The sequence below is a fragment of the Phyllostomus hastatus genome, unplaced genomic scaffold, assembly GCF_019186645.2.
Source record: "Phyllostomus hastatus isolate PE091 unplaced genomic scaffold, TTU_PhHast_1.1 phas_contig_210, whole genome shotgun sequence".
Classification (NCBI taxonomy): Eukaryota; Metazoa; Chordata; class Mammalia; order Chiroptera; family Phyllostomidae; genus Phyllostomus; species Phyllostomus hastatus.
The window spans coordinates 31,034,692-31,062,472 of record NW_025333737.1 but is presented as its reverse complement, the minus strand read 5'-3'; the positions used below and the strand labels follow the sequence as shown (position 1 = coordinate 31,062,472).

At 58.6% G+C, this 27,781-nt stretch overlaps 3 protein-coding genes across 9 annotated transcripts in view; 2 read left to right on the top strand and 1 right to left on the bottom strand.

Moving 5' to 3' along the window:
• EZH1 (enhancer of zeste 1 polycomb repressive complex 2 subunit) overlaps nucleotides 1–9,709 on the top strand; it is a 28,185-nt gene extending 18,476 nt beyond the window's left edge. For 6 of the 7 annotated variants that reach the window (XM_045836400.1, XM_045836401.1, XM_045836403.1 and 3 more), the window contains exons 12-21: nucleotides 36–232; nucleotides 2,143–2,234; nucleotides 3,178–3,218; nucleotides 3,702–3,827; nucleotides 4,820–4,998; nucleotides 5,363–5,458; nucleotides 5,905–5,986; nucleotides 6,489–6,569; nucleotides 6,977–7,061; nucleotides 7,341–9,709. In XM_045836400.1, coding sequence (XP_045692356.1) covers nucleotides 36–232; nucleotides 2,143–2,234; nucleotides 3,178–3,218; nucleotides 3,702–3,827; nucleotides 4,820–4,998; nucleotides 5,363–5,458; nucleotides 5,905–5,986; nucleotides 6,489–6,569; nucleotides 6,977–7,061; nucleotides 7,341–7,401 — 1,040 coding nt within the window. In that variant the 3' untranslated portion in view covers nucleotides 7,402–9,709. Of the gene's footprint in view, nucleotides 1–35; nucleotides 233–2,142; nucleotides 2,235–3,177; nucleotides 3,219–3,701; nucleotides 3,828–4,819; nucleotides 4,999–5,362; nucleotides 5,459–5,904; nucleotides 5,987–6,087; nucleotides 6,171–6,488; nucleotides 6,570–6,976; nucleotides 7,062–7,340 lie in introns of those variants that run through there. The other variant, XR_006785372.1, reaches the window with a different exon arrangement.
• Nucleotides 9,710–10,000: 291 nt separating this feature from the next.
• Nucleotides 10,001–23,920, bottom strand: CNTNAP1 (contactin associated protein 1). The gene is made up of 24 exons (XM_045837562.1): nucleotides 23,733–23,920; nucleotides 22,735–22,836; nucleotides 22,450–22,643; nucleotides 21,845–21,992; nucleotides 21,544–21,747; nucleotides 20,787–20,971; nucleotides 20,059–20,202; nucleotides 19,127–19,388; nucleotides 18,492–18,641; nucleotides 18,074–18,245; nucleotides 17,506–17,612; nucleotides 17,207–17,326; nucleotides 16,637–16,840; nucleotides 16,282–16,438; nucleotides 16,067–16,194; nucleotides 15,591–15,776; nucleotides 14,895–15,116; nucleotides 14,427–14,666; nucleotides 13,222–13,575; nucleotides 12,949–13,076; nucleotides 12,432–12,525; nucleotides 12,013–12,258; nucleotides 11,865–11,912; nucleotides 10,001–11,365 (listed from the first exon to the last, which is right to left on the bottom strand). Exons 1-24 carry the CDS (start codon nucleotides 23,794–23,796, stop codon nucleotides 11,046–11,048), a joined length of 4,179 nt encoding a protein of 1,392 aa, XP_045693518.1. The 5' UTR covers nucleotides 23,797–23,920; the 3' UTR covers nucleotides 10,001–11,045.
• A 726-nt stretch (nucleotides 23,921–24,646) lies between these two features.
• CCR10 (C-C motif chemokine receptor 10) lies at nucleotides 24,647–26,889 on the top strand. Its single transcript, XM_045837130.1, has 2 exons — nucleotides 24,647–24,693; nucleotides 25,666–26,889. Exons 1-2 carry the CDS (start codon nucleotides 24,670–24,672, stop codon nucleotides 26,731–26,733), a joined length of 1,092 nt encoding a protein of 363 aa, XP_045693086.1. The 5' UTR covers nucleotides 24,647–24,669; the 3' UTR covers nucleotides 26,734–26,889.
• Nucleotides 26,890–27,781: the final 892 nt, after the last annotated feature.

Below are 27,781 nucleotides of genomic sequence, written 5' to 3'. Positions count from 1 at the left end.
ACTTTCTTCCGTTTCTCTCTTTCTTCCTCTCTCAGAGGCCAACTCTCGCTGCCAGACGCCCACAAAACAGAAGGCGAGTCCGGCCCCACCCCAGCTCTGTGTGGTGGAAGCGCCCTCGGAGCCTGTGGAGTGGACGGGGGCTGAAGAGTCTCTCTTTCGCGTCTTTCACGGCACCTACTTCAACAACTTCTGCTCCATCGCGAGGCTGCTGGGGACGAAGACGTGCAAGCAGGTACTGTCTGAAAGCGCCGGAGCGCGCTCGGGCCCTCCTTTCGTGCACTGCACCGCTCTGCCAGCCCGTTGCTGTCTGGCGGGCCCGCCTGTCTGGGGCGAAGCTGTCTCGGGCTCCTCCCGTGCGCCTGTGCTGCTAGGCCGTGAAGTGAGTCTCCAGACCCCCCAACCCCCCCGAAGGCCGGGTCTAGCAGTGCTTGGGGACCTGCCGTCCTCCTTGCTGGCTTCTCATTTCTGTCTTTAACCACCGTTTAGTTCTTCTGAATGTTTCAGCACACTTTTACCTTCTCTTTCTGGTTTCTTTCTGCCTTTTCTTCTAAACATTTATCCCTTTCCTAGAAGAGACCCCAGGTCTTTCTGGGGATGTTCTTGCCTAGCGTACTCCTGCTCCTTAGCGGCAGCCACTGCGCCCTCCATCGGTCTCCGCATTGCTTTCTTCCACAGCTGCCCCACCACAGGGTTTTCTGATCACCACCCCCAGCGCTAGGCCCAGACCTTGCCCTGCTCACTTACCGTCCCCAGAGTCACACCTTGACGGTGGCCACTGACGCCCTGCAGGCAGGACAAGACTGCGGGAGAAGACACTGTAGAACAGGGACTGGGAGTCAGGTGACCAGGCCAGTCTGTCTGCAAAGAAAGGAGCACCGGAGTGCGCCCTGCCCGCTGGGCTCCCTAACTTCTGGAGGAGTCTCTGCGGCCTCTTCTTCTGTTCCCTTTACTTAGAATGAGCAGTAGAACCTCGAATCGAAGTGCCTTCTGCTTTCTTAAAGATCTGTCACTCTGGCTACAAAACAATTTTCATGCATATTTCCTCAGAAGAAGATTTATACTTTCAAAGAATCTCAAAGGGGCCCATAACCAAAAAGGGGGTGGGGTGGGTGGGAAAGAGCTACAAATGAATGCTGTAAAGGGAGAAGAGCAGTGGGAGGGAACCCGCCTTCCCATAGTCAAGGCTATGACATCTTTGTACCAGCAGAGGGAGCTAGTGCTGTTATATGAGGGGGCCTCAAAAAACTTGTAATTTATAGATTAAAAATTGTCTACTTATTCTTACATGTTTAAACTTCAGTTACCTTCAAAGTACTCTCCATTTAATGCAACACTCCTGTTGGGCCTTTTTTCCACTGCTCAAAAGTTTTTGAACTTGTTGATTTTGATGGTTTTTAGTGCTTCTGCCATTTTTTATTTCACCTCTTCCACATTGGCAAAATGTTTCCCTTTGAGGATTTTTTTCATCCAGGGAAACCAACAAAAAAGTTGTTTGGGGCAAGATCGGGTGAACAGGGAGGGTGGAGCACGGGGGTCATGCACTCATTGGTCAAAAGCTGCTGAGCACTCAGCACAGCGTGGGCAAGTGCACTCGTAAATCATCCATCGTGAAATGGGCAAACATGTTGAAAGAGTCTTCCAAAAAGAAACTCAGCCTCTCACAACACCACCAGCCGGTACACTGATGCAGGTGGGTTCCTGGAACACTCACATAGCTGGGGAGTCCTGTACTATAAGGGGCCTGCCCTCCAGAAGATAATTCTGATTTTGGGGGGGCCCCCCTTGTATGTCAGGTCTTACACCCACTACACAAGGTACACCAGGCTGCCCTTCCTGAGAAGAGATGGATACTGTTGTTAAGAATCAGCCCACATGCAGGGCTTTGTAAGTAGAGCAGTAGGTGAAAGCTACCAACCAGGAAAGCTGTTAACTGTGTTCAGTACCCTCTCCTTTCTCAAGTCAGGCTAAATGTGTGAGAAGTAACTTCAGAGCCATTGTCACCGTCTCTCTCTGGCTGCAGGGATGCTCAGTCAGCTGCCTGGAGCTCTCCAGAACGCTCCTAAGCCCCTCCCCCGGCTGGGTCACTTGTATGACCACGTAGCTCAAGAAGGAGTGACAGGCCCTGTTGGATTTCTTTTCCAGGTCTTTCAGTTTGCAGTCAAAGAATCACTTATCCTGAAGCTGCCAACAGATGAGCTCATGAACCCCTCGCAGAAGAAGAAAAGAAAGCACAGGCAAGGGTGGGACAAAGGACTTTCTGTGGACAGGCTGTTCCTGGGCTCTGACCTCCCCGCAGACTTCCCATCTGCCTCCCTCTTCAGCCACTGCCCATCCGCTTGGCGGTGCACAGCGGGGGGCCAGTCTGCTCAGCGCTCCCCGTGGGTCTCTGCCTCCGGCCAGCCTTTCGCATGTCCCTGGATGCTGAGGGTCACGAGATAACTGTTTGGTTTTCTCTTAATCTCTGGGCCAGCGGGAGGAGAGCCGGCCTCACTGCTCCATGATGAGGCCGTTTTCCCCGCGGTGATTAGTTCACCACGGTGCCCACTTCTCAGCCCTGACCAGAGGTGTTTCGTTTTGTTGTTGGCTCCTGTATTGTTTATCTAAGTTGCGTAACGACACTTTCTAGCTAGCCTTTGCTTGGGGTCAGAAGTTTTTGTTTGTTTGTTTGTTTTTAATTGACATTCTGCCCGGCTTGGTTCCCTAATGACGATCCCCCACTGAAGGAAGGAACTGACACCGATTCCAGATGCAGAAGCAATTCCCCGCGGGTGCTCCCTTCCAGTTCCTTCGCTTGGAGCCTACTTCCAGAAAGCCTCCTCCCCTCCCCATCTTGAAACGCCCCCCACATTTGCACCTCCCCAAAGGCCAAGGAGAGGCAGAAACAATAGTATTATAATAGATACAGAGGCTTGGATTTAGATTTTGTCTTTTGTTTTATGTGTGTTTCTTTGTCGAGGGTAGGGATGCTGTTTATGTGTAAGTCTAGAGGCGGAGTCCAGCAGCATTTGGGGTGGACCCTGGGCTCCCTGTGCCAGAGCAGAGGCCTCTTGTGCGGGGATTTGGGAGGACACTCCCCAGCCATCAAACTGCAGTCCCTCAGAGTAGGTCACATTGTCCTTTACTTGAATCTGGAGAGCCCCCCAGGACCCTCACCCAGACCCTGTCTCTCTCTTCCAGGCTGTGGGCCGCGCACTGCAGGAAGATCCAGCTGAAGAAAGGTAGGCCGCACCAGGGCCCTCTGCAGTGCAGCGCGGGTCTCACGCTGTGGCCCTCCCCCGCCCGCCTGCGGCTGCACGTGTTGGCCATGCACCTCGTCCACAGATTGCAGCTTCTTCGCAGCAGCTGAGAACAGCTCAGTTTCTCACTGCAGCTGCAAAGACCTCTTAGGAGGTAGAGTTAGGGACCTTTGGCCTCTGACCTTCGTAGTATGCCATTTTCCAGTCCAGACTTCATTCAGTGCTCAAAACAGCTGCACTGTAATCCCAGACTATTTCCACACTTTCTCCACAAAACGAATCACCCCGTTGTAGCTTACAAACAACTGTCATCTAGGGTTGCCTCTCATTTCAGGTGCCAAATGTGTATCCAAGGTCATGGTTAGAACAGGCCTTCTCTGACTTAGCACCATGGGACACCTGGGAGGGAGGGCAGTCAGGGAGCGTGGGCACCGCAGTGTCCTGGTCTGTTCTTTTCCCTCCTAGATAACTCTTCCACCCAAGTGTACAACTACCAGCCCTGCGACCACCCGGACCGCCCCTGCGACAGCACCTGCCCCTGCATCATGACCCAGAATTTCTGTGAGAAGTTCTGCCAGTGCAACCCGGACTGTAAGGGCCCCTCCGCTTCCCGTGTCCGCTGAACGGCGCCCTCAGTGCCGCTCAGGTTGCCCAGCCCCCTGCGCCTTTTGCTGCTTACGGGCCTTCTGGCGTTCTCTTTGCTGTGCTTAGGCATTCCACGAGAGACTGAAGATCTGGAAATGTCGTTTTTTAAAAACCCTTACCTTTATGATTCTAAAAACAACAATTATACAGAAATCAGACGCTTTCCCAACTTCACCTTCCAGGGTGGAATTAAGGAACCTGAGGATCTTTTTTCTTATGGAGCAGTCACAGCCCCCCTTTCCAGAATGTTTTATAACATGCACAGGTTACAGTTCTGTGTATGACCAGTTTAGTTTAATGTCTGGAGTTTTAATATCAGGCCGGTCTGGTCGTTAGCAGGATGGAGGCTAAAAGCCCTTCTCTCACTCCCTAGCCCGCCGTACCCTTCCCCCTCAAGGCAGTTTGCTGGCAGCCCTTGCGGGACTCGGTGCCCAGGCAGCTGTGCTGGAAGCACCTCCAGCCCCAGCCCGTGGCAGATGTCAGTCTTAACCACAGAAGAGGGGCGCTGGGACTGGGGTGGGGGCAGGGGTGGAGGGGGTGGCACAGAACGGATGCACTCGGCTCTCAGAATGACTTTTGAGATGAGTTTTGATGTTGAGTGCTTACCAGTGAAAAACACTGATTTCATCTTCTTGGGGGCACTGCGCGCCTCCCTTCCAAACCCCACCGGCGAGGAGGGGGAGGGTGTTGTTGGGGAATCTCGAGGAACTGCATCTCCATAGTGGAACCTGCTTTTTTGACTCTCGGGTGTGAATGTTGGGAACTGCTCTGTTTTCACTGGGAAAGAATTTGAGTGTATGATTATCGGGCAGGGAACTGCCCTCCTGTTTCACCAAATACCCTTGAACACGTCACACTGACTTCTCCGCTGTCCCCGAGTCAGACCCGACCGGCACTAGCCAGCTCTTCCCCCTAACCTTGCCCGCTGCCCCGCCCAGGTCAGAATCGTTTCCCTGGCTGCCGCTGTAAGACCCAGTGCAACACCAAGCAGTGTCCGTGCTACCTGGCCGTGCGGGAGTGCGACCCCGACCTGTGTCTCACCTGTGGGGCCTCCGAGCACTGGGACTGCAAAGTGGTTTCCTGTAAAAACTGCAGCATCCAGCGGGGCCTCAAGAAGGTGAGGGCTTTTCGAGGGTTCTGGGCTGGGCGGTGGAGCGGGAAGGACTGACAGACCCCATCGGCCTGTTTCTGCCGGTTCCTTAGAGGGTCTGTGCATGCAAGTGCCTGCTAAATCCTGAAAGACACTCATTTACTGAATTAATAAAGGTCCCAGGTCTAGAGGAAGGGGTGTCACGTTCTGTTTTCCTCCCACCAGAGCAGGGTGGCCTAGGCCTTTTTCTGTTTTCAGATCCTCTTAACAGTTGCTAGTTCTTTCCACCCTGCCCCCCCCCCGCCCCCGCCACTGTCCCCATGCACACCTCGCACAGACAGCCCTGGTCACCCACACCCTGTAGTCTGAGGTTTGCCTCTTTCTTCCCCAGCACCTGCTGCTGGCCCCCTCGGATGTGGCCGGATGGGGCACCTTCATTAAGGAGTCTGTGCAGAAGAACGAGTTCATTTCTGAGTACTGTGGGGAGGTGAGTGCTATCGGTTTGGCCCACACTCTTTCTGGGGAGCTGCTGTTGAGAAACCCTGATTTTCTGTGGTCCAGACTTCTGTGAATGAATCTCTAAATAACTCAGCGAGCTCTCATGTGGCCTCTCGGGGGATCCCACAGAACTGTGTGCAGTCCTGAGACAAACCACTCTTTTCCACCTCTCTGGCAGCTCAGGCCACACGAGAGGGGCGGGCCGGCGGGGGCCTTTTTCAGCCTCCACACTGGCCAGCCCTGGTAGGGACTGACCTAGGTGGGGATTGACACGGAACGCCCCCAGCTCAGCATGTTGTGATTCTCCTCGTGACACTCAGTGTGTGTCACCAGCACCGCTGCCCCCGACCCCTGTCTGCCGGCAGGGTTCCGTGCCGGAGCAGACAGCCTGAGCAGGCAGCCTGACCCCCGCCGGGCCCTCTTCTGTCCCCGCAGCTCATCTCTCAGGACGAGGCTGACCGACGAGGGAAGGTCTATGACAAGTACATGTCCAGCTTCCTCTTCAACCTCAACAACGGTACGGAGTCCCCCTCATCCCAAGGTGGTCTTGAGCAGGTCTTCCTACCAGATGTGCCTTGTCGTGGTCCAGGTTCAGGTCAGCTCTGAATCTTCCAACAGATGCACAGAGCAAGGTGGTGAGATTGAACTCAGAGACACCATGCGCCACAGTTCACTTGCTTTGGGAGAACTTCCATCTCCAGGTCGTGTTTGTAATCGGAGCACTGAGCACTCACACCTCAGAAATCTCCCTTCCCAGACGAGCGCAGGAGCTCCACAGTTCCAGCGAGGGGGGGACCCACGGGGAGTACTCCCGCATGAAGCTGCATTCTTTTTTGTTTTTTCTTTTAAGCTGCATTCTCATGCTGCCTGCTTTCCCAGCTCCTACTAGTACTCTGGGCTTCAGAATTCCCACTGGATTGTCTTGTTTCCGTTACCGTGTGATCGATGTTAAACTCAGGCTCGAGCAGCTGTGGGGTTGCCTGGCGAGCTGACGGTCTCCCTTGGTTTACTTTACGCAGATTTTGTAGTGGACGCAACCCGGAAAGGAAACAAAATTCGATTTGCAAACCATTCAGTGAACCCCAATTGTTATGCCAAAGGTGAGTTCCCGGTGACCTGGGAGGTGGGCTGGGGAATGGATGCTTCATTTACTACGGTTTCTATCCACTATTTACTCTTTTTAGCTGAGTTACTTTTTGTCCAGAGAGAATCATGATTAATGTCTGATACCATTTTGAGCCTGTCTCTCAGTTTTTCAGTGTTTTTTTTCCAGTGAATACATTATAAACATTTCCGCCAAAACACAAACCCTTTGAAGATAATTCTTTCCCCGTGTCAGTTGTGAGAAAAAGAGATCTAAAATCATACAGGCAGCTTTATTGGCTACTTTCTAACTCCACTTCATTTATGTTTTCACTGGGAACTTAGAGAAGATCCATCCCGAGCCAGACTGGTTGTTGGTTCGGGGTGGACTAGGGACCTAGCCCTGGGTTTGTCCTGTTTGCAGTGGTCATGGTGAACGGGGACCATCGGATTGGGATCTTTGCCAAGAGGGCAATTCAAGCCGGCGAAGAGCTCTTCTTTGATTACAGGTGAGGCGGCTGGGACTGGTCCTACAGAGGTGGCCCTAGAGGTGGAAAGGGTGGCCGTTGGGATTGACTGGGGGGGCTTAAGTGGGTGATATGGAAGAAGGAGAGGGTCCTTGGGCGGCCAAGGCTTTTTCTTGGTTCTGGTCTCCCGTGCCTTGTCTCAGAACGGGGAACACTGTTGGCCTGTTAAGAAGTGGGAGGGAAGTGAAACAGGAGGGACCCCATCTTTTTAATCACAAAAGCCTTGATGGTAATCTCGTTCCTCCTCCTGCTCTGGGACAGGTACAGCCAGGCCGATGCCCTCAAGTACGTGGGGATCGAGAGGGAGACCGACGTCCTTTAGCCCTCCCGGGCCCCCGCCTGCGCTTACGGTAGCAGCACTGTCTTCGCTTCCCTGCGCACGCCAGCCACCGCTGCTCGAGTTCCTGCGCTCCGCCTCCCACCCACGCCGAGAAAACCCCCCACCCACTCTCTCTGTCGCGAGGCCTCATGGGGTCCAGCGGGAGCCACACTGTCTCAGTGAGAGGGGAGACAGGCAGCTTGGGCTGGGGCTCCCAGGAAAGAGCGTTGTGGGCATCGGCGGCTGCGGCTGCTCAGGCCTCACAGGAGGAGAGCGCAGGCGCGGGGTGGGGGATGTATGCTTGGCTGATTTCTCGTCACCCGGCTGTGGGCCTCGGAAATCAGCTCGGGCAGATCCTAACAAGCATCAGCCTATGTTTCTAGCTTTCTGAATCAAGGGTCCTTAGGTCATTGGGTTGCCAGCCTGTCTCTCTGTGGTCCTCTAAGACCCAGAGAGGACAGGGTAAGTGAAGTTTAGTACCTGGAGCTTATGAGTGGTCTGGGTTAAAGGAGGGCCCAGCAGGCAGCACAGATGAGATTCAGTGGGGAGATGGGTCGCCTCGCCACCTCTTCCTGGCAGGGTTCAAACTGGAAGGGTGGGTCCTGAGCAGAGACATTCACTGCTGGGAAAAGGGGAGCTAAGGGCCATCCTTCCAGGGGCAGAGTGGGAATCAGCCTGATGGTAGCAGTTACACTGCTACGCTTGGGGCCCAGCAGGCTTTGAGGAACCTCTGTGTATCCTGGAGGATATGTTTCAGATGCCTGGGAGCAAGTGGCGGTGCCTGGTCAGCTCCTCCCAAAGTTCTAGCTTAGCAACCACAGGCAGGCGTCGTGTTGCTACCGAAGAAGCAGCGTGAAGGGCGTGCCAGGCTGGGCGTGAGCGCTCTGGTTTCCTGGATCTGTAGTGGTTCCCAGGCCTTTCGCTCCCCTTAGAGGCCAGGCTCACGGAGCCACCGTTGCTTATCCCTTCGGGGTTGATGGGCGCCGGCCAGGACTAGGGGGAAGGTCGTTGGTGTGACTGGCTTTCCTGTCTGTAGCACCTGCTGTTGGAAAGGGCGAGTTGACGGTGTGTGTGGGAGGTGGGCAAGGGGCTCCCGAGTTGCACGTGTTTAGTTAGGATGGCATCCTGTATGTGTGCTGCGGACTGGCAGGGGGTGTTTGCAGTGTTGAGAAGACGGCCTGGGCCAGTCCGTGGTGCCATTCTCTCTGGGATTCATGCAGAGCAAAGCACTTTATTTCTTTTAGAAGGTCTGTAGATTGGGTTAGAGTTTGAGCCAAGGTTTCTGAGGTCCTTGCCCAAATCCCATTCCTGAGGGAGGGGAAGGAGAGAGGTGGAAGATTTCCCTCCAGCTCTGTCTCATTGCTTGGGGGAGCGGGGAGGGGCTGCCTGGACACAGAAGAACTCAGCGAGCAGAGGCCGGCACGAGGAGCTGCCCGGTGCCTGTGGCCGGTGTGCTGAGCTGGCAGGGAGCAAGGGGCATTGTGCTGGGTAAAAAGGCCACGGGCAGGCACAGACAGGCCTGAGGAGGGTTGGAATAGGGAGCAGGCTTCCCCTGCTCTCTGGGAAAGCAGAGCTTCTCTTTCCCGGTCTGTGCTGATCACCCCCTCCCTCCAACCCCGCCGGCTGCCCCGTGAAGCAGTCAGTGAGTGGGATTCCCTCTGGCTGAGCAGCTGTCCAGGGGTTTTCGTGGGACACGCACACACACACGCACCCACTCTCACTCACCACACCTGTGGGCACGTGCGCTTCACAGGGCACACTCCCAGCGGCACCTGACAGAAGCCCCTTCCCGCCTGATGGGGGCAGCCCCACATGATCCTAAAATGAACTTCTGCTGCGGTTTGTGTTGGTCGTGTGTGGGGGACACCTTCCGGCTGAACTGTGGGCTCTGGACTACTCATAAATGACAGGGAAAACCAGAGACGGAGCAGGAGGAGTTAAGTCTGTCTGAGATGCCAGGGACTGGCCATGAGGAGTAGGTGGAGAAAACTCACCCGCAGCCTTGGAGAGGCTGGGCGGACCCCGCCCTGCCCTCAGTGTGCAGGTCACTGTGGTCAGTCCCCTCCGTCCCCGGTGTCAGGCCACCAACGCTCCTGCCTCTCCAGCATTGCCATCCTCCTTCCCTGCTGGCCCCCACCTCTCATGCCGGGTGCCAACCCCTGCTCCCAGGCGCGGAACAATGAGTGGAGCAAGGCGGTGGGGGGCAGGGGAGGCTGATACGTGTGCGGCTTTATTGCCAGTGAATTTCACGCACTTTAAAGTCCTGTGGCTTGTGACCTCTTCTATGAATAAAGTGGCAGAATCCATGTTGGCACGTTGTGTACCGTCTGCTTTGGGGCTGGAAGGAGCCAGGGTTGGCAGGACAGGGCAGCTCGGGCTGAAGCTTTTGCATTCTGACCCCCACTTGTCTGCTGAGATCTGGCGCCGGGGAGGAAAGGGGTCAGTGCAAACCTGCCAGGCTCCTGGTGGGTGACACAAGGATTCCGAGGGCTCCCCTCAGAGATTTCCGGTCCCTCAGATTAGTTCCCTTAAAGCCACTGCACTTACCCGCCGCCCCCACCCAGCCAGGACACCAGCCACCGCACACAGACTGGGGCTCTGCCACTCTGCTTTATTGGAACGGCACCGAGTCCGAGAGCACAGCCTCGGAGTGGAGGCCTGGTCAGGCCGGCGGAGTGCCCGGCCGGCCTCCCGGGGCTTCCAGCACAGGAGAAGTGAACTGCAGACGGTGGCCCCAGCACAGGACAAAACGATTGTTTTTTTCTTTTATATATAAACTGATAATTTAAAAATTAGAGTGATATATAGTGGTTCTCTAGAGACAAACTTTGCAACAAAAAATATATATATAAAGAATATGACCTCCTGGACAAAGGAAGCAGCATCTCTGAGCAGAAGAAAGAGGGCTCCTCATGCATTGGGGGGGGGGGGGGGCAAGCCTTTGGACAGGCAGCCAGCCTATTGCATACCTTAGAAGAGGGAGGGAGAGTCAAGGGCTGGCTAGTCAGTGTCTGCATTATTTTTTTCTATGTTGCAAGTTTTTATGGCTTTGGCTAAAGCATGTGAAGCAGCGGAGGTACTAAAGTGCTAAGCTGAGGCCTCTCAGTCTTTGTAAAAAAAAAAAAAAAAAGGAGCGTGGGGGCCAGAGATGAAGCCCTCCCTAACCCCCAGCTGAGTGGACACAGATGGAAGACATTCCGTAGGGCAGGGGTCAGACTGGGGGACGTGATTTAGCCACCTCCTCCCCCATACCTTGTGCATCCCTACAGTCCCACACATCTGTCCCTGCTGAGATTGAATGTTTGAAGAGAGACAGTTAATCTCCTCTGCATTCTGTTAATCCCTGGCAGCAGCTGGGACAGGGATGGCGGGAAGGGCCTGTCTTTACCCCATGAGGCTTCTCCTTTGGGGCAGAAAAACAATCAGGAGCCTGGAGAAACGAAACGGGCAAGGCATCGGTTTAGGCAGTGAGGCTTGGCCACTCCCTTTGGTCCCGGCTGTAGCTGTGCCCACCCAACTTGGTGGGAGGGGCATCTTCTGTGTGAGGAGAACCAGCTAAGAGGAGCCAAATGTCCCTGACAGGGTTGGGTCGAGACAGGTACCGGGGGGTTCGAGAAGATGGACTTGGTCCCTGAAGCCCTTCTGATTCACTCAGACCTGGACTCCTCCAGGATCTGGGGTAGGTTTTGGTCCCGGGGACCTGGGGCTGGGGCTGGGGCTGGGGCTGGAGCCGGGGCTGGAGCCGGGGCCGGGGCCGGGACTGGGGCTGGAACTGGAACTTGGGTGGAAGCTGGTGTAGGGGCTGGGGCCTGGGCAGAGCCTGAAGTGGGTAGGGGAGGTTTGCCGCCAGGGTAGTCGTGGGTGGCCTTGGGCTCATTGGTGTGGTAGGAACCCTTGTAGCGATGATTTTGCAGATAGAAGAGCACCAACATTCCTATCAGTCCCAACAGCAGGAAGGCCACCAAAACTGAAGGGGGGGGAAAAACATTTCAGGGCAGATCTGCGGGATTTCACCTGCACACAGACGCACATGCACACTTCCGACTACAGCACACACGTGCAACAGCGTCCGCTGTGCAGCCCCATCGGGCTTTCCTAAGTGTCTGCTGGGCCTGAACCCCTGGCTTCTGTTTCCCCTGCTGCCTCCTGCTTCTAATGCTCTCTCTTCACGTCCCTGGTGGTTACTGCCATCTCTTCCCCCTCTAGATGTTACTGTATCCCCATTCCCTCGTCCCTGACCCATAGCCCCATCTTAATAATTCAGTTAAAAGTGCAGCGTCCTCAAGCACTTAAAAACCTCCAGCTCCGTTATGTGCCACCTGCAGCATAACCTGTCTCATCCTTCTCCGCACCGCCATGCGCCTGGTGCCTGCGCCACCCCTCGGCTCCGGGCACGCGGGGCGGGGAGGGGGTGCTGACAGTCAGAGGGTAGGGTCAGGAGGTCAGGGTGGGATGGCACTACTCACAGCCTAGAAGTATGGCGACCCATCCTTCGTCGTGATAGTATGGAAAGTCTGAAGAGGAAAAAGCACTAGTTAGGAGAAGCCTCCCTCCTTACGTGGTAAAAACCATTTTCTTTCCCCGTCCTCCCTCTTCCGTGTCCCGGGGACGTACCTGGGGGCAGGTACCAGGGGTCCAGCTCAGGCGGCACCTCTGCGAAAAGACGCGGCATGGCTCCGCAGTTCGACTCAGACAGGTCTCCCTGGACTCGGAGGGCCTCGGCCAGCTCCGCAGTCATGGGTCGCGGGGTCCGGAAGTGGGTCTTGAGGGGAGCCACGTTGTTGAACCGGACACCGGACAGGCAGCCCGAGAAACCCGGGGTGTTGTAGCGCTGGATCTCTGGGTCGATCACGCCCGTCTCTGGGGGGGAGGGAGGAGCCGTGGCCCGCCGGCAGCCCTGCCCCCTCTCTCCATCCGTGGGTACCCACTCACCGCCCCCTGCACCTCGAGTCCCAGTTCCTCCCCGCTCTTCCAGGCCCCGGGGACTTCTCCCACGATCTCTTACCCAGAACGCACCGGCACCCGCAGCTTACCCATGACGCGGCCTAGATACAAGGCCTTGGGCGAGTCCAGCTGGCTGTCCACCAGCAGTGAGAATTTCTGTTCTGTCAGCGGGAAGTAGTCCACCTGGGGCGGGGGGTTGGCGGGAGGAAATGAGGAGGGAGGACCAGAGGCAGATGCAGCCACGATCTCGCAGGAACTCTGCCCGAACTCCGTCCACCCTGGTGTACATTCTGGCTCCGTCCTCGGCCGGCGGCCCCCGGGCCCAGAGGTCGGATTGGGCGTGGAAAACCCAACAGCCTGGCTCACAGCCAGTGGTTTGACTCTGGGAAAACCACGGTACTCCCCGAGTCCATGTAACGATTTGTAAAACGGAGCTGTAAGAACACCTGCGTCACTGAGCTCCCGAGTCACATGAGGTAACAAGTGTGAGGGTTCTCTGTGGACTGGCATGTGCTCTACAAATGCTGAACATGTGACATGTTCCCGGGCGCCCCCACCTGGACCGTGAGGCTACGGTGGGAGCCGGGCCGCCTCCCTCGCACACACCTGGACGGACAGGCTGCGGTAGACCCGGGTGATGTTGACGCTGTGGGGCTGGCCGTCCGTGACGGGGCGGGTGGTCAGTTGGTACACGTAGGGGCTGGTGCCCAGCTGGTATCGCAGCTGCAGAGTCCCTGGGGGGCGCGGAGGGGAAGTCTCCTCTCAGGTCCTACAGCCCACGTTTTCTAGGGCTCTTGCAGGTATCAGTGCATCAATGGTCGTGACCTTGAAGTGCCATGAGGAGCAGGAGTAGAGGGGGAGTGCCCGTCGGGAGCTTACCATCCTCCTTGATGAGCACGGCCATGTAGTCGCGCACGAAGGAGCTGACGTAGAGCAGGACGGCGGGGGCGGAGTGTGTGCTGAAGCTGAAGGACACCTCCTCTCCAGTGACGTTGTAGACCGGGCCCCGGTAGCCCGGCACGGGCCGGCCGGGCTGCGGGTAGTCGGGCAGACGGTAGCCGGGGCCGTGGTAGCCCGGCACGTAGCCGGGAGTGTCATAGCCAGGGATGTAGCCCGGCTCGTAGCCCGGCACCGGCCGGCTCAGCATGTGGGAGAACTCGCGGGCGGCGGAGCGCAGCGCGGACTGCAGGTTATAGCGCATCCAGGTGCCGGGCTCAAAGAAGCCGCCGATATCTGAAGGCAGAGGCGGTGAGATCAGGGCTTCGTCCCCACCTTAAGACACTGTCTGTGTCAGCCACACACACACACACACCCGCCCCTGGGACTTGCCTTCGGTTTCCGCCACCAACCACAGTTTCATCGAATCCAACCCCTGCGTTTTACAGGTGGGGAAACCAAAGCTCAGATGGGTAGTGACTTGCTTAAGAATACGAAGCAAGTGGAGAGCCAAGATTAGCATGGAGACGGCGTGACCCCGTCCAGCACCTTCCCCGCTACTCACACTTCCAGGCCGAGGCCAGAGGCCTCCTCTTGCTGGTCCCTAAGCCCCTGCATGTCCCTACCTCCGCCAGACTTGCCATCAACGACCCACCTGCTCTCACAGCCTCCTAGACCAGCCTCGGGGAGGACGCGGTCTGGGTGTGTGTGCGGAGGTCTTGCTGTGGTGAATGGCAAGGTTCTCCTTAACCAAGAACCAGGTTGGAGGCGGGTTTTAGGAGTGCAGCAATTGCCAAATAGGGAATGGCATAGGAGGACCTCATGCAGCCTGAGGTGGGGACGCTTGCAAGGGGGGTAACCTGTGTTACCTCGGTGACAGGGGAAGACGGGAAAGTTATTTGCTTGTTGTGTTTGAGTTCTTTTCCTACCACCTCGCTGTGCCACCCCTTTCTTGTCCCATGTCATGCCTGTGGAGTCACCCGGCATCCTCAGCAGCCCGACGGCCCCAGCTCAGGGCTCAGGGACCCACACACAGCTCCAGTTTTCTTCTGGCGCTGCCCCGACACCCTCCTCCCTTCCTTCCCTGCCACCCCTGCCTCTCCTTACACCCTGGGGCTCCCCGCCCTCCCGCAGCCAGCAGCACCCACCGTGGTTGCAGTATGGTCCATCAAAGGCCGTGAGGTCACAGTCACACGTGTAGTAGCTGTAGCGCTCCACGCAGCGGCCTCCGTGGAAACAGGGGAAGCGGGGGTGGGCGCAGCGGCCCGTGCAGTTGGGTGAGGTGCCCTCGGAGGCATTGGCGCGGCCTTCCAGGTTCAGGGTCACTCCATTCAGACGCATAGCCCTCAGGCAGCCCACGAAGGGGCGCCTCTTAAACTCTGCCGACCCTGGGAGTGGCGGGCAGGTCAGGAAATGGATGTAGAAGGAGAAACGAGTTGGGGCTGGGGAGGGACCCGAGGGAGCCAGGGACTGGAGAGGAAAGGGGGGCCTCTGGCTCACTGGGAAGCAGAGGGGACTGGGAGCTAGGACGTGGGGTCCCTGGGAACGAACAGAGCAGCCTCGAGAGGGTGGGGAGGTTGAGGAGGCCTCGGACCTGCCCCGGGGCTGCCGCTCACCCACGTAGAGGGGCTGGTCGTACTCCAGCCAGATGTAGGTCTGCAGGGGCATCGGCCGCACCGCCCAGGGCCGGTGGTCCACCCGGAGCCGCGCCTGCTTCACGTTGATCTCGGCCCGCACCAGGTGCCACTCGTCGTCGTTGAACTCGAAGTCCTCCGAGTGCACCGTGAGGTTCTCGTCTCCGTTCCCCACGTTGAAGGCGAAGACCACGTCCCGGGATGCTGGACAACGTGGGGGTGGGGGGGAGGGGAGAGACTCAGACCTCCATGGTCCCGCATAGACCCCGCACAGATCGCTCAGCCACCACCACCTCTCCTCTTCACTCGGAACCCCTGGGACGGCCCTCCACTGTGCCTACGGCCTGGGACAAAACCCACAAACGGCCTGAACCCTCGTACCCCAGGTGTCTCCCAAAGTTACAGACCCCCGAGCCAGCTTCCCAGCCCCCCTTCTCAGGTGTCCAGCTCCCTCATTCCCAAATAAGGAGCCCGAGGCCCAGAGAGGCGAATGGGGTGCCCTCCGGCACAAAGTCAGCTTTCCAGACGGGGCTGGGCCCAGACCCCGGGGTCATCGAACGCCCGCGCCATCCTGCCCCTCACGGGGGCATCCGCCCTGGTCTCTCGCCCCAGCCCCCACCCACCCCGTGTCTCCCCAGAGAGCGTCACCCCCTCGTTCTCCCCAGCACGTCTGCTCACTGTTCAGTTCCACCCGCACGTAGGGCCGGCACCACTGGTAGTACGGGCCCCCCATGTTCTCCAGGAAGACCCCCGAAGGAGCCGAGGTCCGGAAGTAGAAGGAGATGTCCAGGCTGTGGTTGGCGCAGATGGGAGGGAAGCGCAGGGTAGTCCCGGTGTGGAAGGAGATGGTGTTCCAGGAATTGCCTGGGAAACCAGGGGGAGGCAGGCCTTGTCGGGGTGGGAGGGGGGGAGTAGGGGAGCCTCAGGGCAGCTGGGGGAGGGAAGGCAAAGGTGACAGCAGGGAGACCAAGGACTGTAATGACAGAGCAAGGTGTAGAGGAGCAACACGGGGGCGTGGGGGGGGGGGCTGTATCATAGCAGGGCCTGGGGTGTCTGGCCGTGTGTCCTGCAGGCGCCCAGTGGGTCAGGCGGCCTAGCTTCTGGAAACGGGAAAGCCGACCCTGGAGGGTACACAAGAGGGGCCTGCCACTCACGATCGCCATAGCAGCGCAGAGGCCTCAAGAAGAACTGGGCCTCGGAAGTGGAGCGGTTTGTGTCCCCCACCACCACCTGAGTGACAGGCAGGTGGTCCACAAAGGTCAGCAGTCCCTTGTCGGTCCTCCTGCGGGGGCGAGATGGAGCAGCAGCTCAGCCCCTGCCTTTCATGTGCCCGGGACCCCAGAAAGCCCCGTCCCTTTGCCGCCCTCACCACTGGGGCTGGTCAGCGTCACAGTTGCAGTGCAGCGCGGGGTCCACGCAGCTCCGGTCCAAGCCACAGGCACAGCGCTGGATCCCAGGCTGCGAGCCTCCCCAGTAGAAGTGCTGCTCCTCGTTCCGGCCAATCCAGAAGCTGTACGGGTAGCCTCCTGGGGGAGAGGGGCAGGCGGCTTCCGGGCCCTGTCCCTCCGCTGGCCTCCAGGCTCCCCTCTCGCCTTCCTAACCAGCCCGGGCTCTTGAATCTTCTAGCCCAAGGCTCCAGCTTAACCACCTGGTTTCTTTCTCCCAGGCCCCCGCTGGCCTCCCCTCCGGCTCTCCCCCTCCCCCTCCCGGCCCCCAACCCCCACCTGCAGTGTTGAGCAGCCGGGAATTGTAGCAGGAGAATTCGATCCACTGTTCACAGTGCTGGGAAGCGTTGGCCAGGGCACTGACTTCCTCCCAGGATGCATTCCAGTACTGGACAGCCCCCAGGAATGGCCGCTCCATGCTAGAGCCCGTCACCCGAGTTGTCCACAGCCTGTCATGCCGCACAACTGTCCATGCCCGGTTCTCTGGGGGAGGAACAGGGACCGCTTTGGCTGGAGATGGGCATTCTCTACCCATCCCTCTGCCCGCCTCCACCGCTGCTGCTACAACTCGGAGCCAATAGAAGTGGCCGGCAGCTGCGCTCCAGCCCAGCTCCGGGTCCCGGGCCCTGTAGGCTGGAGGGGAGGCAGCTGAAACGGACCAGGAAGCTGGAATTTATCCGCAAGGCTAGGTTACAAATTCGAGAGTGTCGCATTTTCCTTCTGCCCTCCTTCAACCCCACCGCAGGTTACTCCTCCTGGCCACTGGCCACCCTTCACTCCTTCCCTGCTTCCCCCACAACCCAGCATAGCCTTGCCAGCTGCCCCCCACCCCCAGTCAGAACCCCTTACCTCGGATGTCACAGTACACCACAAACGGCTTCAGGGGGCCACTGCCATCGGGGTCGATGGTGAAGTTTCCCGAAGTTTTCCCACTAAGCCGATAAGCCTCACAAGATTCCTTATACAAAGCTGGTAGGTGGCAGGTGGCGGGGAGGGGGGGAGCAATTATGGGTTCAGAGGGCTAGGACAGCCAGCCCCACCACCTCTAGTTGCCTCATGATCCCTGGCAACCTTCTCCTCACCGACCCCCACCCCCGCCCCAACTGTCCCTGACTGACCCCCCCATATCCCACAAGTAAAAGGCTTACGTTCATGGCAGGTCACCCCCTTGTAGCCAGTCAGCTCACAGTAGCAGATGAAGTCATCCCAGGACTGGTAGCAGCGCCCGTCATGCTCACACATGTTGGGGCTGCACCTAAGGAAAGGGCCGGCACCGAGGGCAGAAGCCTCACTGGGAGCCCGAGAGTGGGGTCTGACCCCCGCAGGCTCGGCCCCCAGCCCCCGAGAGCGCCAGAACCCCATGAGAGACACCTCGCCCGACAGCCAGGTGTGGGCCGAGATGCCAGGGCCTCGGGCAGGCCTCAGGGCTCAAGTTCCGTTTCCCCTCCCCTAAAGGAACAGATAATGCTTTGTACCCCACCCCCAGAAGAAAACCTTCTAGGACCAAGAAATAGATTCCTCATTTCCATTCTGGGCATGGGTCACTTTAAGGGAAGATACAGGAGGTGAGAGGTCAAGGAGGAATCATCTCCGGGTGGGAGACTGAGGAGCTGGGACCAGAAGACAGATTACTGAGAAAGGCCACCCCCTTTGGGACACCATGGAGGAGGGCTTTGAAGGGGGTCACCTCCGGCAGGGAGAGGAGCTTCGGGATACCTGTCAGTGATGCCACACGTGTCGAAGAGGATCTCGGCGAAGTATCCCAGCCGCCGGCCCTCCACCAGAGTCAGGTTGACCAGCTGACCGTCCACCTTGAACAGCTCCATGCAGCCATGGAATGCTGTCTGGTTGGAGTGGCAGTCCCATCGACTGGCTGGCTTGGGACAACCTGGAGCAACCGCCCCTGTGAGGCCCTCCCCGCAGGACCCCCCGAGACCCCCCCCAGGGAGATGCTGAGGCAGAGCCAGACGTGAAGGGAAGAGGGCAGCAGGTGATGGCGGTGACTTTCCAGGCCCCAGAGTGGAAAGGGGGGGTCTATCCCTACACAACTCTCCATGTCGTCTCGCCTGGGTGGGCTCCAGTGGCAGCCTTCCCTCCCGGGGACAGGGGTCTGGCCAGGTTAGCCACCACTTACCTCCAAAAAAGTACGAAGTCCCTGTACGGATCAGCAGCGGGTACGAGACCCTGACCTCTGCTCCCTCCACGTCGTCAATGCTGATGACTGCGTGGTTGTCCTGTGCCGCGAAGTTCACCTCGTGCCAAAAGCCATCGTTCAGGCGGAACCCTGGACGGGAAAGGAGGCTGCTGTGGGTGGGAAAGCACCAGGCAGGCCCTGGGAGAAATGTGTCTTCCGTTGGGGGGGGCAGCACCCCCACTCTGTGTCCCCCTCCCGTTGTTACGCTTATCACACCGAGCGGTGGCATCTGAGTGTCTCTCTCCGCCATCCATAACCCCAGCAGCTTGTACGGAGTCTGCGAAGTTATAAATGAGGAACAACCGCCTCCAGAGGCTCCTTGGAGCTGGAGCGTGTACCAGGACCCCAGCCTTCCCGCTTCTCCCTGCACCCAAGGCCCCTGAGGTCTGCCCAAGCTGCCTGTGTCCTCTCCCACCTTTTCCCAGGGTCCCGGGACCTCCTGCTCTGCTCCCCTCACCCCCCCCCCCCAACACACTTTCCCATATGCAAGGCCTCAGGCCAGGCCTACAACCTCCCCAGCTCTCCTCTGCCCTTCTCCGGCCTCCTGGCGCCCCGCACCCCCGTCCACCCCTCACCAGCGGCGAACTGCAGCTTCTTTCGGCCCGTCTGCGCGATGGACACGTTGACCTGCCCTTCGCTGAGCATCAGCTCCACGTGGCCCAGCCCGTCCCCCAGCTTGGAGTACAGCAGCAGGCCCGTGAGGTCCCAGGTGCGGAAGCGGAAGGACACCGCCAGGCGGCCGCGGCGCGGGAAGCCGGGCACTTGCAGGAAGTTGTGAGGACCCCCGAAGTTGACCGGGTGAGGAACCGGGTCCAGGCAGCGGAAGGCCACCTTACCCTGGGGGCGAAAGTGAGGATCCATCAGTAGCGGAAAGCACGGGGCTCTGCTGGGAACCCTGTCTCCATACTGGTCTAAGGTCTGTGTCACAGCACTCGCTGAGCGTGCGAGGCAGCCAGGGGGCCTAGGGGTACGACCTCCACCCCTGGCCGTTCTCACCCCCCTAGACACATGTCCAGCTGTAGAGGGGGTCTCCGCTCGCTCGCTATCACTGATCTACACCGTCTTCAGGGTGGCCGCCTCCTTCCTTCCCACGGCCAGAGGCGATTTCCTGCAGGCTTTGCGGCAGCCCCACTGAACTGTGCGCTGCTGAGCTGGGGGGGCGTGGGGGGGGCGTGGATCCCACCAAAACGGCCCTGAGTTCAAGTCCCTACTAAGAGGCCGCACCACCGCGCGGCCCCTGGCTGCGCCTCTCCAGGCCTCTGCACCGTATTTTCCTCGTCTCTTCATTGACGAGGTGGATGGCCAGACCGCAGCTTCCTAACTGGGCGGTAGAGGGGTGAACTTTGCACTTCCTGCGATTCCGTGATGCCCCCCCCCCCACGTGAGCACCTGGCTGCGGAGAGGTCCTGGGCTTTTGTCTGATTGTCAAGATCTCTTCCCGCGCCACCTTGGCTTTCCGAGCCGCCCTGATGTCCCTCCCGTTCTCCCAGACCCCCTGCCCACTGGCCTCGAAGGTGATCCGCGAATGGCGCCGCACAGCCAGGTCCGCGATGTTGACCCGGTTGAAGATGATGTTCTCCATGCAGCCACGGAAATTATGCCGATAGCCGAGGTTTTTCCGCGCGGCGCCCACCAGGCCCCCGACGAACATCTGTGGGCGGGGCAGGGGGTGAGGTTCCCTGGGTGCGGGAGTGCGCACGCGCGCGCGCTTCCCTTGCGCTCCCCGCCATACAGCTTTGTAAAAGACTTGAAATACGCATTTCCCCGGTATCGGTATTAAAGCTGTAAGCTTGCTGGCCCCCCACCCCCACCCCGAGGTTTGGGTTCTAGTCCTGAATCCACCGCAACGTGGCTGCACGCCCTTGGACAAGTCCATACAACTTTCTGGGATTCTTCCCATGCGGACCGAGGCCAGGGTCTTTACCCACTCCACAGAGTTGGGCAACCAAAGGGGTAATTTTCTCATCTCTCCCAATCCCCCACATCCAGATTTCCAAACCGCATCTCAGCAGTTCTGGGGGGGGGGGCGCCCCAGAGATCTGCATATTAACAGCAACAACGACAAAACCCCAGGCCTTTGTGTGAGCTACAAGTTTGCCAAAAGCTTCCAGGATATTCAGAAACTGGGAAGCAAGGGCTTGCCGTTGGATGGTGGAGAGAAGAGAGAAGTGCTGCCCTCCCCCCCCAACCCAGCCAGCACCCCACTCCATCCAAAGACCCTCCTGCTCTGCTCACCTCAGTGTCCAGGTTCAGTCTCTCGAAGTCGCCGTTGAGAATGAAACGCTGCACGTAGCCGTCCAGGGTGAGATTGGCGTGGCGGCCAAATCGGTCCATACGCACATAATGCCAGTGCTGGTCATTGAGGACCCCACCCGCGCTCACCGATGTGTGTCCCGGCCTTGGCTGGATGGGGCTGCTGCCTGAGGGGCAATAGGGCTAGGTCAGGCCTTGAACGCCCCGTAGGCCCCCCGGACCAAGCAGCAGCCAGGGAGGGTGGGCATACAGAAAGTGGACCACCAGGAGTCTGGGATGGAGTGGTGGTCATGGGCAAGGACATGACTTAGGGTGAGACAGTTAACCTCTTTGAGCCTCTGTTTTCCTATCGGTAAAGCTTGGGGCATGATAGTTGCTTCTACTTCATCATGTGGATGTTAAAAAAAAAACCCACAACTAATTAGATACAAAAATAATGGCCATTTAGTGAGTGAGTGTGTGTGTGTGTGTGTGTGAGTGTGTGTGACGTTTTTACAATGAGACTGGGACTGGAGAAGTGCCTCGTCCAAGGTCACACCGCTAGCAGGCAGTAGAGCTGAGACTGGGATCCAATCTGCTCACTCGCTGTCCAGTGTTTTGCCAGCACCAGATTCTACGCGGCAAAGGCGGGGTGGTTGGTCCGGACAGAAGAGGGCTTCCGGAGGGGCGCGGGGTCGCGGAGAAGGTGCGGCGAAGCGCTGGGCTGCGGCGCCTCAGGAGCCGCACCCGGCTCGCTCACCCAGGCTCATGTGCAGCAGCAAGTGCGCCCCCTTCAACTCGAGCGTCACGTAGTCGCCCTGGAAGCCCTCAGCGTGCACCAGGAGCCCGTCCTTCTCTTCGGTCTTGAAGCTGAAGGCGATCACGTCCCACAGGCTTCGGCTGACCCCTCGCGGAAAGCGGTACGAGATGGCATCATCGCCGTCGAAATAGAGCACGTCGGACTCTGCGTGAACGACGGTAGGTGAGCCGGGGGGCCCGAGGAGGCCGTGTGTCTCCCCGGGCCCCCTCCTCCATGACCTCCGACCTCCGCGCACACTCACTGTAGGGGCAGCCGTAGAGGCCCAGCCTCAGGCCGATCTTGCCGCGCGGGTTCCAGGCCAAGGGCACGATGCGGATGTAGCGCGCGGTGAAGTGGTAGTGCAGGTCGTGGCGCACCACCGCCGATTCGTTCATGTTACCGAAGAAGGTCTGAGGGGGAAGGGGAGAGGAGTGACCGGATCCCCACCCGGACTTGTTTCCCAACAGCCTCCCAGCCCGCCGTTGTCACCACCAGCCAATCTCCACTTCCCAAAAAGCAAATACTCCTTGATCTCCCCTGCCTTCAGGACTTGATGCAAACACAGTTCCCCTAGCCTAGAATGTCCTCTCCCACTATCACATTATTTCCTCAAAGCTCAACTCGGGGGGTCACCTCCTCCAAGAAGCTCTCCCAGATTTTACCCTAAGGTTGTCAAACCCTGCCATCGGGGAGTGTCTTGCACACATGGTGAGCTTACAGTCCCTCTGGACGGAGTCTGGAACAGAAGTCACTGTTCCTCATCTGTGCCCTCACCATCACCTCCTCCCCTTCCCCACAAGTGAATGCCCAGCCCAGGTGGCAAAGCTGAAGAGGTTCCCCAAGTGCACATGCAGGAGGCCGGAGTACCGCATTGTGCCCTTGCTGGTAGAATGGCGTCCAGCTGTCCACTCGGTCTCCATAGAGCAGCATGTAACGAGTGACCCAGTCCCAAGAGTTAAAGGAGCCCTGTGTGGCCACAGCCCGAATCCGGTGCTTCTTCATTAAGTCGATCTGCAGCCAGGGATTCGGGTCCCCGATCCGGGGAGACCATCCGCTTATGCCTACGGAAGGGGCGAGGGCTTTCACCGCTGGCTCCCCCTTTGCCCGCGGCCCTCCAGATCCCCCCACTGCTCCATGGGGCCAGGCGCTCACCGTGCAGCCGGGCAAAGCGTGGCGCTGTGAAGAGCCCATAGTAGGAGGAGGCACCTAGGGAGCGGTAGTACAGGGGCCCGACCAGCTCTTCGTCACAGCCGTCTGGGTTGGGGGAACAGACACAGCGGTGGGGATGGCCCCTCCCAGCCCTTCCCAAAGGCCCTGCACACGGATCCACTAGAGCTCCTCCTCCTCCTCAGTTCCCCAGGGGCAGACCCAGCCCTAACTTAAGCCATCTAATCAACCCAGGCCGCAGCCACCGCTGCACACTCAGGGGAAGAACCTTCTTTGGGGGGAACCCTTAAGCCAGACCCTCTATAGTTCCGTTCCTGCTTTGATACCCAGGGGGCTCAGCATTCCCCAACACAGTCTGACACTGAGCGTCTTTCAGAACCGGAGGCAGCCTGACAGCAACCCGGCTGCATTCGGAGCAGCACTGCCACTCATTAGCATCCCCAACCTGCACCGATCCAGATCCAGGCCTTGGTCCCAACCCCAGCAGGTCCTGGCACCATCCTCAGCTCCATGTCCAGCCTTAGCAACCATCAGCCACCAACTCCTGCTTGGATCCCAGCCCCGAAGTCCAGCCCTCACCCTCCAAACCCTAGCCCCTGGGCCAGTGTCAAGCCGAACCCCAGCCCCTGGAAAAACCTTAACCCAGCCCCGGGTCACCAGTAACACCTTTATCCCCAACCCTCAAACCCAGACACCATCTCCGGCTTGGATTGTAGTGCCAAATCCCGGCCGGGGACGACTCTATCCCCGGCTCCGGCTCCGAGCCCAGCCCCAGCCCCGGGCGCACGCGCCAGCTTGGGAGCTGCATTGCGGAGCGCGGGGGAGAGGAAGGGAAAGATGAAAGAGAGAGAGCGAGCGAGCGAGCGAGAGCGCGCCGGCCGAGAAGGGACCCCGACCACCCAGCCGCAATGCGGTTCGGGACGCGCCCTGCAGGCTTTGAACTCCCGGGCCCGACCCTGCCGGCCTCCGAGCCCCGCACTCACAGTAGCCCCAGCCCTGAGCTCCTGAAACCGCGGCGAGCAGGATCCAGAAGAGCCGGAGACTCATCCTGCAGGGATGACGGGTCTCCGCGGCCGCCTCCCGGTGCCCGGCTGGGGCTAGGGCTCCAGTTCCAGCTCTGGCCCCCAGCTCTCCTGGGGTTCGCAGCGGGTCACTGTCTCTCCTCCTCACCCACCCTCTCTCTTTCCTTCTCCCCCAACCCTTCTCCCCCCGCCCCCCCTCCCTCAGTCGTTCCTGGTTCTCCGCTGTTCTCTCTGCTCTCCTTTCCACCCTCTGTCCTCTCACCTCCCCCCTCCCCAGCCTCTCTTTCCTAGCACGCGCCGCTTTCCCAGACCCCGCGCAAGCGCGCGCCTCAGCTTTGCTTCGAAAGGGCGGGGGTGGAGAGCCTCCAGCCACCGGGAAATACCCTGAATAACCGCGGCTGGCAAGGACTGTGGTCGTAGGGGTGGGGGAAGGGAGGTCGTGAAAAATCCGAGGTGTGGCTGTGGGGGGCGAGGGTTGCCGGTGGATGGGGAGAAGAATAAGTAAAAGATTCTGACCTCTTCCAAAGGCAAATTACGGGTATGTTCCAAGCACCCTTGCTAGGCACCCTCATAACCCTGTGAATTCAGCATTTTTACCTTTTACTCCACTTTGCAGATGAAAATCCGGAGGCTCAGAGAAGTAAAAAAACAAACAAAAAAAGCAAAAAACTTACCACCACACAGGTAGCTAGCAAACGAGGATATTCCAAAAAGCCATTCTTTTTCTACTGAGATACATTGCTTTTTAGGGGGGTGGAGTGGTTAAACTAGGTAGAGAGGGCCCACAGACCCTAGTACCCACCACCCTCTTGGCCCCTCTCCCCGCCCCTTCCTTCCTGTCCCACTAGTTTAACTTCTCTCCCCAGTGGCTGTACCTCAGAAACCTGCGTAGCCAGAGATGGGGACTGAGCCCGCAGAACAGGTGGGACTGGGGGCAGGGAGGGGAGGACTGCGGAGAGGGAGGGAAACGGAAAGGGATGGGGACCCCACACCGGACAACAGGCCTCTGCGGGGTTATGATCTATCCAGGACTCCTGGAGCCATTTGGGGTTAGGAGCCCTCCAGAAAAAGCGGGGCTGGTGAATGCGAGGGTGGGGTTGGAGGTTCGGGCTGGAGCTGAAGGGAAGGGTGAGCGGAAAGTAGAGGTCTCAGGTGCTAACGGAAAACCTGAGCCCCAACTCTTGAGACCCGCTGGTCATGAGTACTTCAGTGCACCTGTGCTGGGGGTAGACGTGGCAGGCCTGGAGGTCCTGAGGCAAAGCCTGCACGTGGACGTTTTTCCAGGAGAGGGCGCTGCAAGCAGAACAGAAGCTCCAAGATTTATTAGCAATAGAAACCCTTGGCCTATGAAGAGCACAGATGCTTCGCATCCATTATCTTCCTATTTCAAACAATCCTTTCTTTTTTTAAAAAAAAATATTTTATTTATTTATTTTTAGAAAGGGAAGGGAGGGGGGAGAGAGAGAGAGAAACATCAATGTGCAGTTGCTGGGGGCCGTGGCCTGCAACCCAGGCATGTACCCTGACTGGGAATCAAACCTGCGACACTTTGGTTCGCAGCCCGTGCTCAATCCACTGAGCTATGCCAGCCAGGGCTAAACAATCCTTTTTTCAAACAGCCCTGCCGGGTGGGCTGGTCAGGATTTCTAACCTCTACATTACGTACGTATTGGGCAACTGAAATCCAGAAAGAGCAAGTAGTTTCCTCAAGGTCACCCAGGAAGCCGGATGCAGAGGCAGGAGGGGTGCAAGGGAAGCCAAGGCCTGTTGAGGGTGTGCTGGGGAGTTTGGAAGAGTTTGTGCCTTCTCCCCGCTTAGAAGGGGTGATGGGATGGGGAGGTGAGTGGGGAAAAACGGATTCAAAAAGTCTCTCTTCTCATTTTGCCCTCCCCAGATCTTCTCGGGCCCCTATTCTGGGTACAGTGAGGAGGCATACTCGCCTGGGCCGTTTCCAGAGGTTTGCCACAAGGCGGATGTCCAGGCCTTCAGTCGCACGTTCCAATCCAGTGTCTCCCTGACGGTGGCTGCCCTGGGTCTGGCGGGCAATGGCCTGGTCCTAGCCACCCACCTAGCCGCCCGGCGTGCTTCCCGCTCACCGACCTCCGCCCACCTGCTCCAGCTGGCCCTGGCCGACTTTCTTCTGGTCCTGACCCTTCCCTTTGCTGCAGCTGGGGTTCTGCAGGGCTGGAGTCTGGGAAGTGCCACCTGCCGTGCCATCTCAGGCCTCTACTCAGCCTCCTTCCACGCAGGCTTCCTCTTCCTGGCCTGTATTAGCGCTGACCGCTATGTGGCCATTACGCGAGCCCTCCCAGCTGGACCGAGGCCCTCCGGGCCGGGCAGAGCACACTTGGTCTCAGCCATCGTGTGGCTGCTGTCGCTGCTCCTGGCACTGCCTGCTCTCCTTTTCAGCCAGGACGGGCAGCGGGAAGGCCAACGGCGCTGCCGTCTCATCTTCCCCGAAGGCCTCACTCAGACGGTGAAAGGGGCGAGTGCGGTGGCACAGGTGGTCGTGGGCTTCGCGCTGCCGCTGGGCGTCATGGCGGCCTGCTATGCGCTCCTGGGCCGCACGCTGCTGGCCGCCAGGGGGCCGGAGCGCCGGCGCGCGCTGCTCGTCGTGGTGGCCCTGGTGGTGGCCTTCGTGCTGCTGCAGCTTCCTTACAGTCTCGCCCTGCTATTGGATACAGTCGACCTACTGGCCGCGCGCGAGCGGAGCTGCCCTGCCAGTAAGCGCAAGGATCTGACACTGCTGGTGACCGGGGGCTTGGCTCTCGCCCGCTGCAGCCTCAACCCCGTGCTCTACGCTTTTCTGGGCCTGCGCTTCCGCCAGGACCTGCGGAGGCTGCTCCGGGTTGGGAGCTGCAGCTCAGTGCCTCTTCCCCGCGGCTGCTGCCCCCGTCGGCCCCGCCTTTCTTCCTGCTCGGCTCCCACTGAGACCCACAGTGTTTCCTTGTGGGACAACTAAGGCTGCGAATCAAGTGGAGGGTGCAAGCTGAGGAAATGAATCTGGGAAGGCAATGGGAAGGGGGAGTAGGTGGGGGTACGCTGAAAAAAAGGTAGGGACCTACACGAATTGCTTATGTACTTTGCCACATTAAATTGATAACATGGAAATGAGATACAGCCCAACAACTGTTACTATTTTTGAGCCACTGGCTTGGAAGTGATTTGTAGCAGGGCAGAGCCGTGGGCTCCCCCTCCACCCCCGCCCCCACCTCCACCTCCAGAGCGCTGGGCTCTGAGTGGAAGGTGATGAGAGCCTGAGTGGGGGTGGGGGACTGCTAAAGCTTCAGGCACTGACCCCCCCTCCGCCCCCCACGTTCACCACTCTCCGCCGACAGAGGTGAGGTGGGAAAGCTGCCAGGCGAGGAGGGGCGGGGGTTCCTCTTGAAATAGCTAAGGAAGAGCTTTCGAACAACCAGAGTGCTATCCAGTAATGGCTGCCTTAGTAAGTACCGCGTTTGCCGCCCCTGGAATGTTCAGGCTGAGTCTGTCGGGGACCGTGTGTGTCTGTGTGCGGTGCGGGGACGGGGACGAGGCGGGAGATTTCCGATTGGGGTGGGCTTTTGGGTTAGATTACGGTTTTATAGTTTCTTCTAAGGTTCTGTGGTGGGAAAGAAAAAAGAAATAAAAAGTTGAGTCGGAGTTTTTTCACCTTGGAGAAAAACCAAGGACAGATTTCCAATGTGCAAATTTCCAAAGAGTCATTATCAAGGGCGTGGTGGGGGTGGAGGTGACTGCTGCTCGCAGTCCTCCCAGGGAAGGGGTCAGAGGAAACGCACCGAGCCTGCCGGAAAGAGAGAGGTTAGACTTCGGAAAGAACTTCCCTGCGACAAGGGCCTGGGACCCAGACAGGCTAGAGAGTGCATGGGGGTGGTGTCTCCACGCCCAGGAAACCTTGGTGCGGGGCACTCTCCTCTGGGGCCAGGGCCAGGGCAGGACGGTCTGTAGAGACGGTCGCATTGATTCCTGGTCTTTGTTTTACACAATCACGACAGGCAGGATGGTGTCCA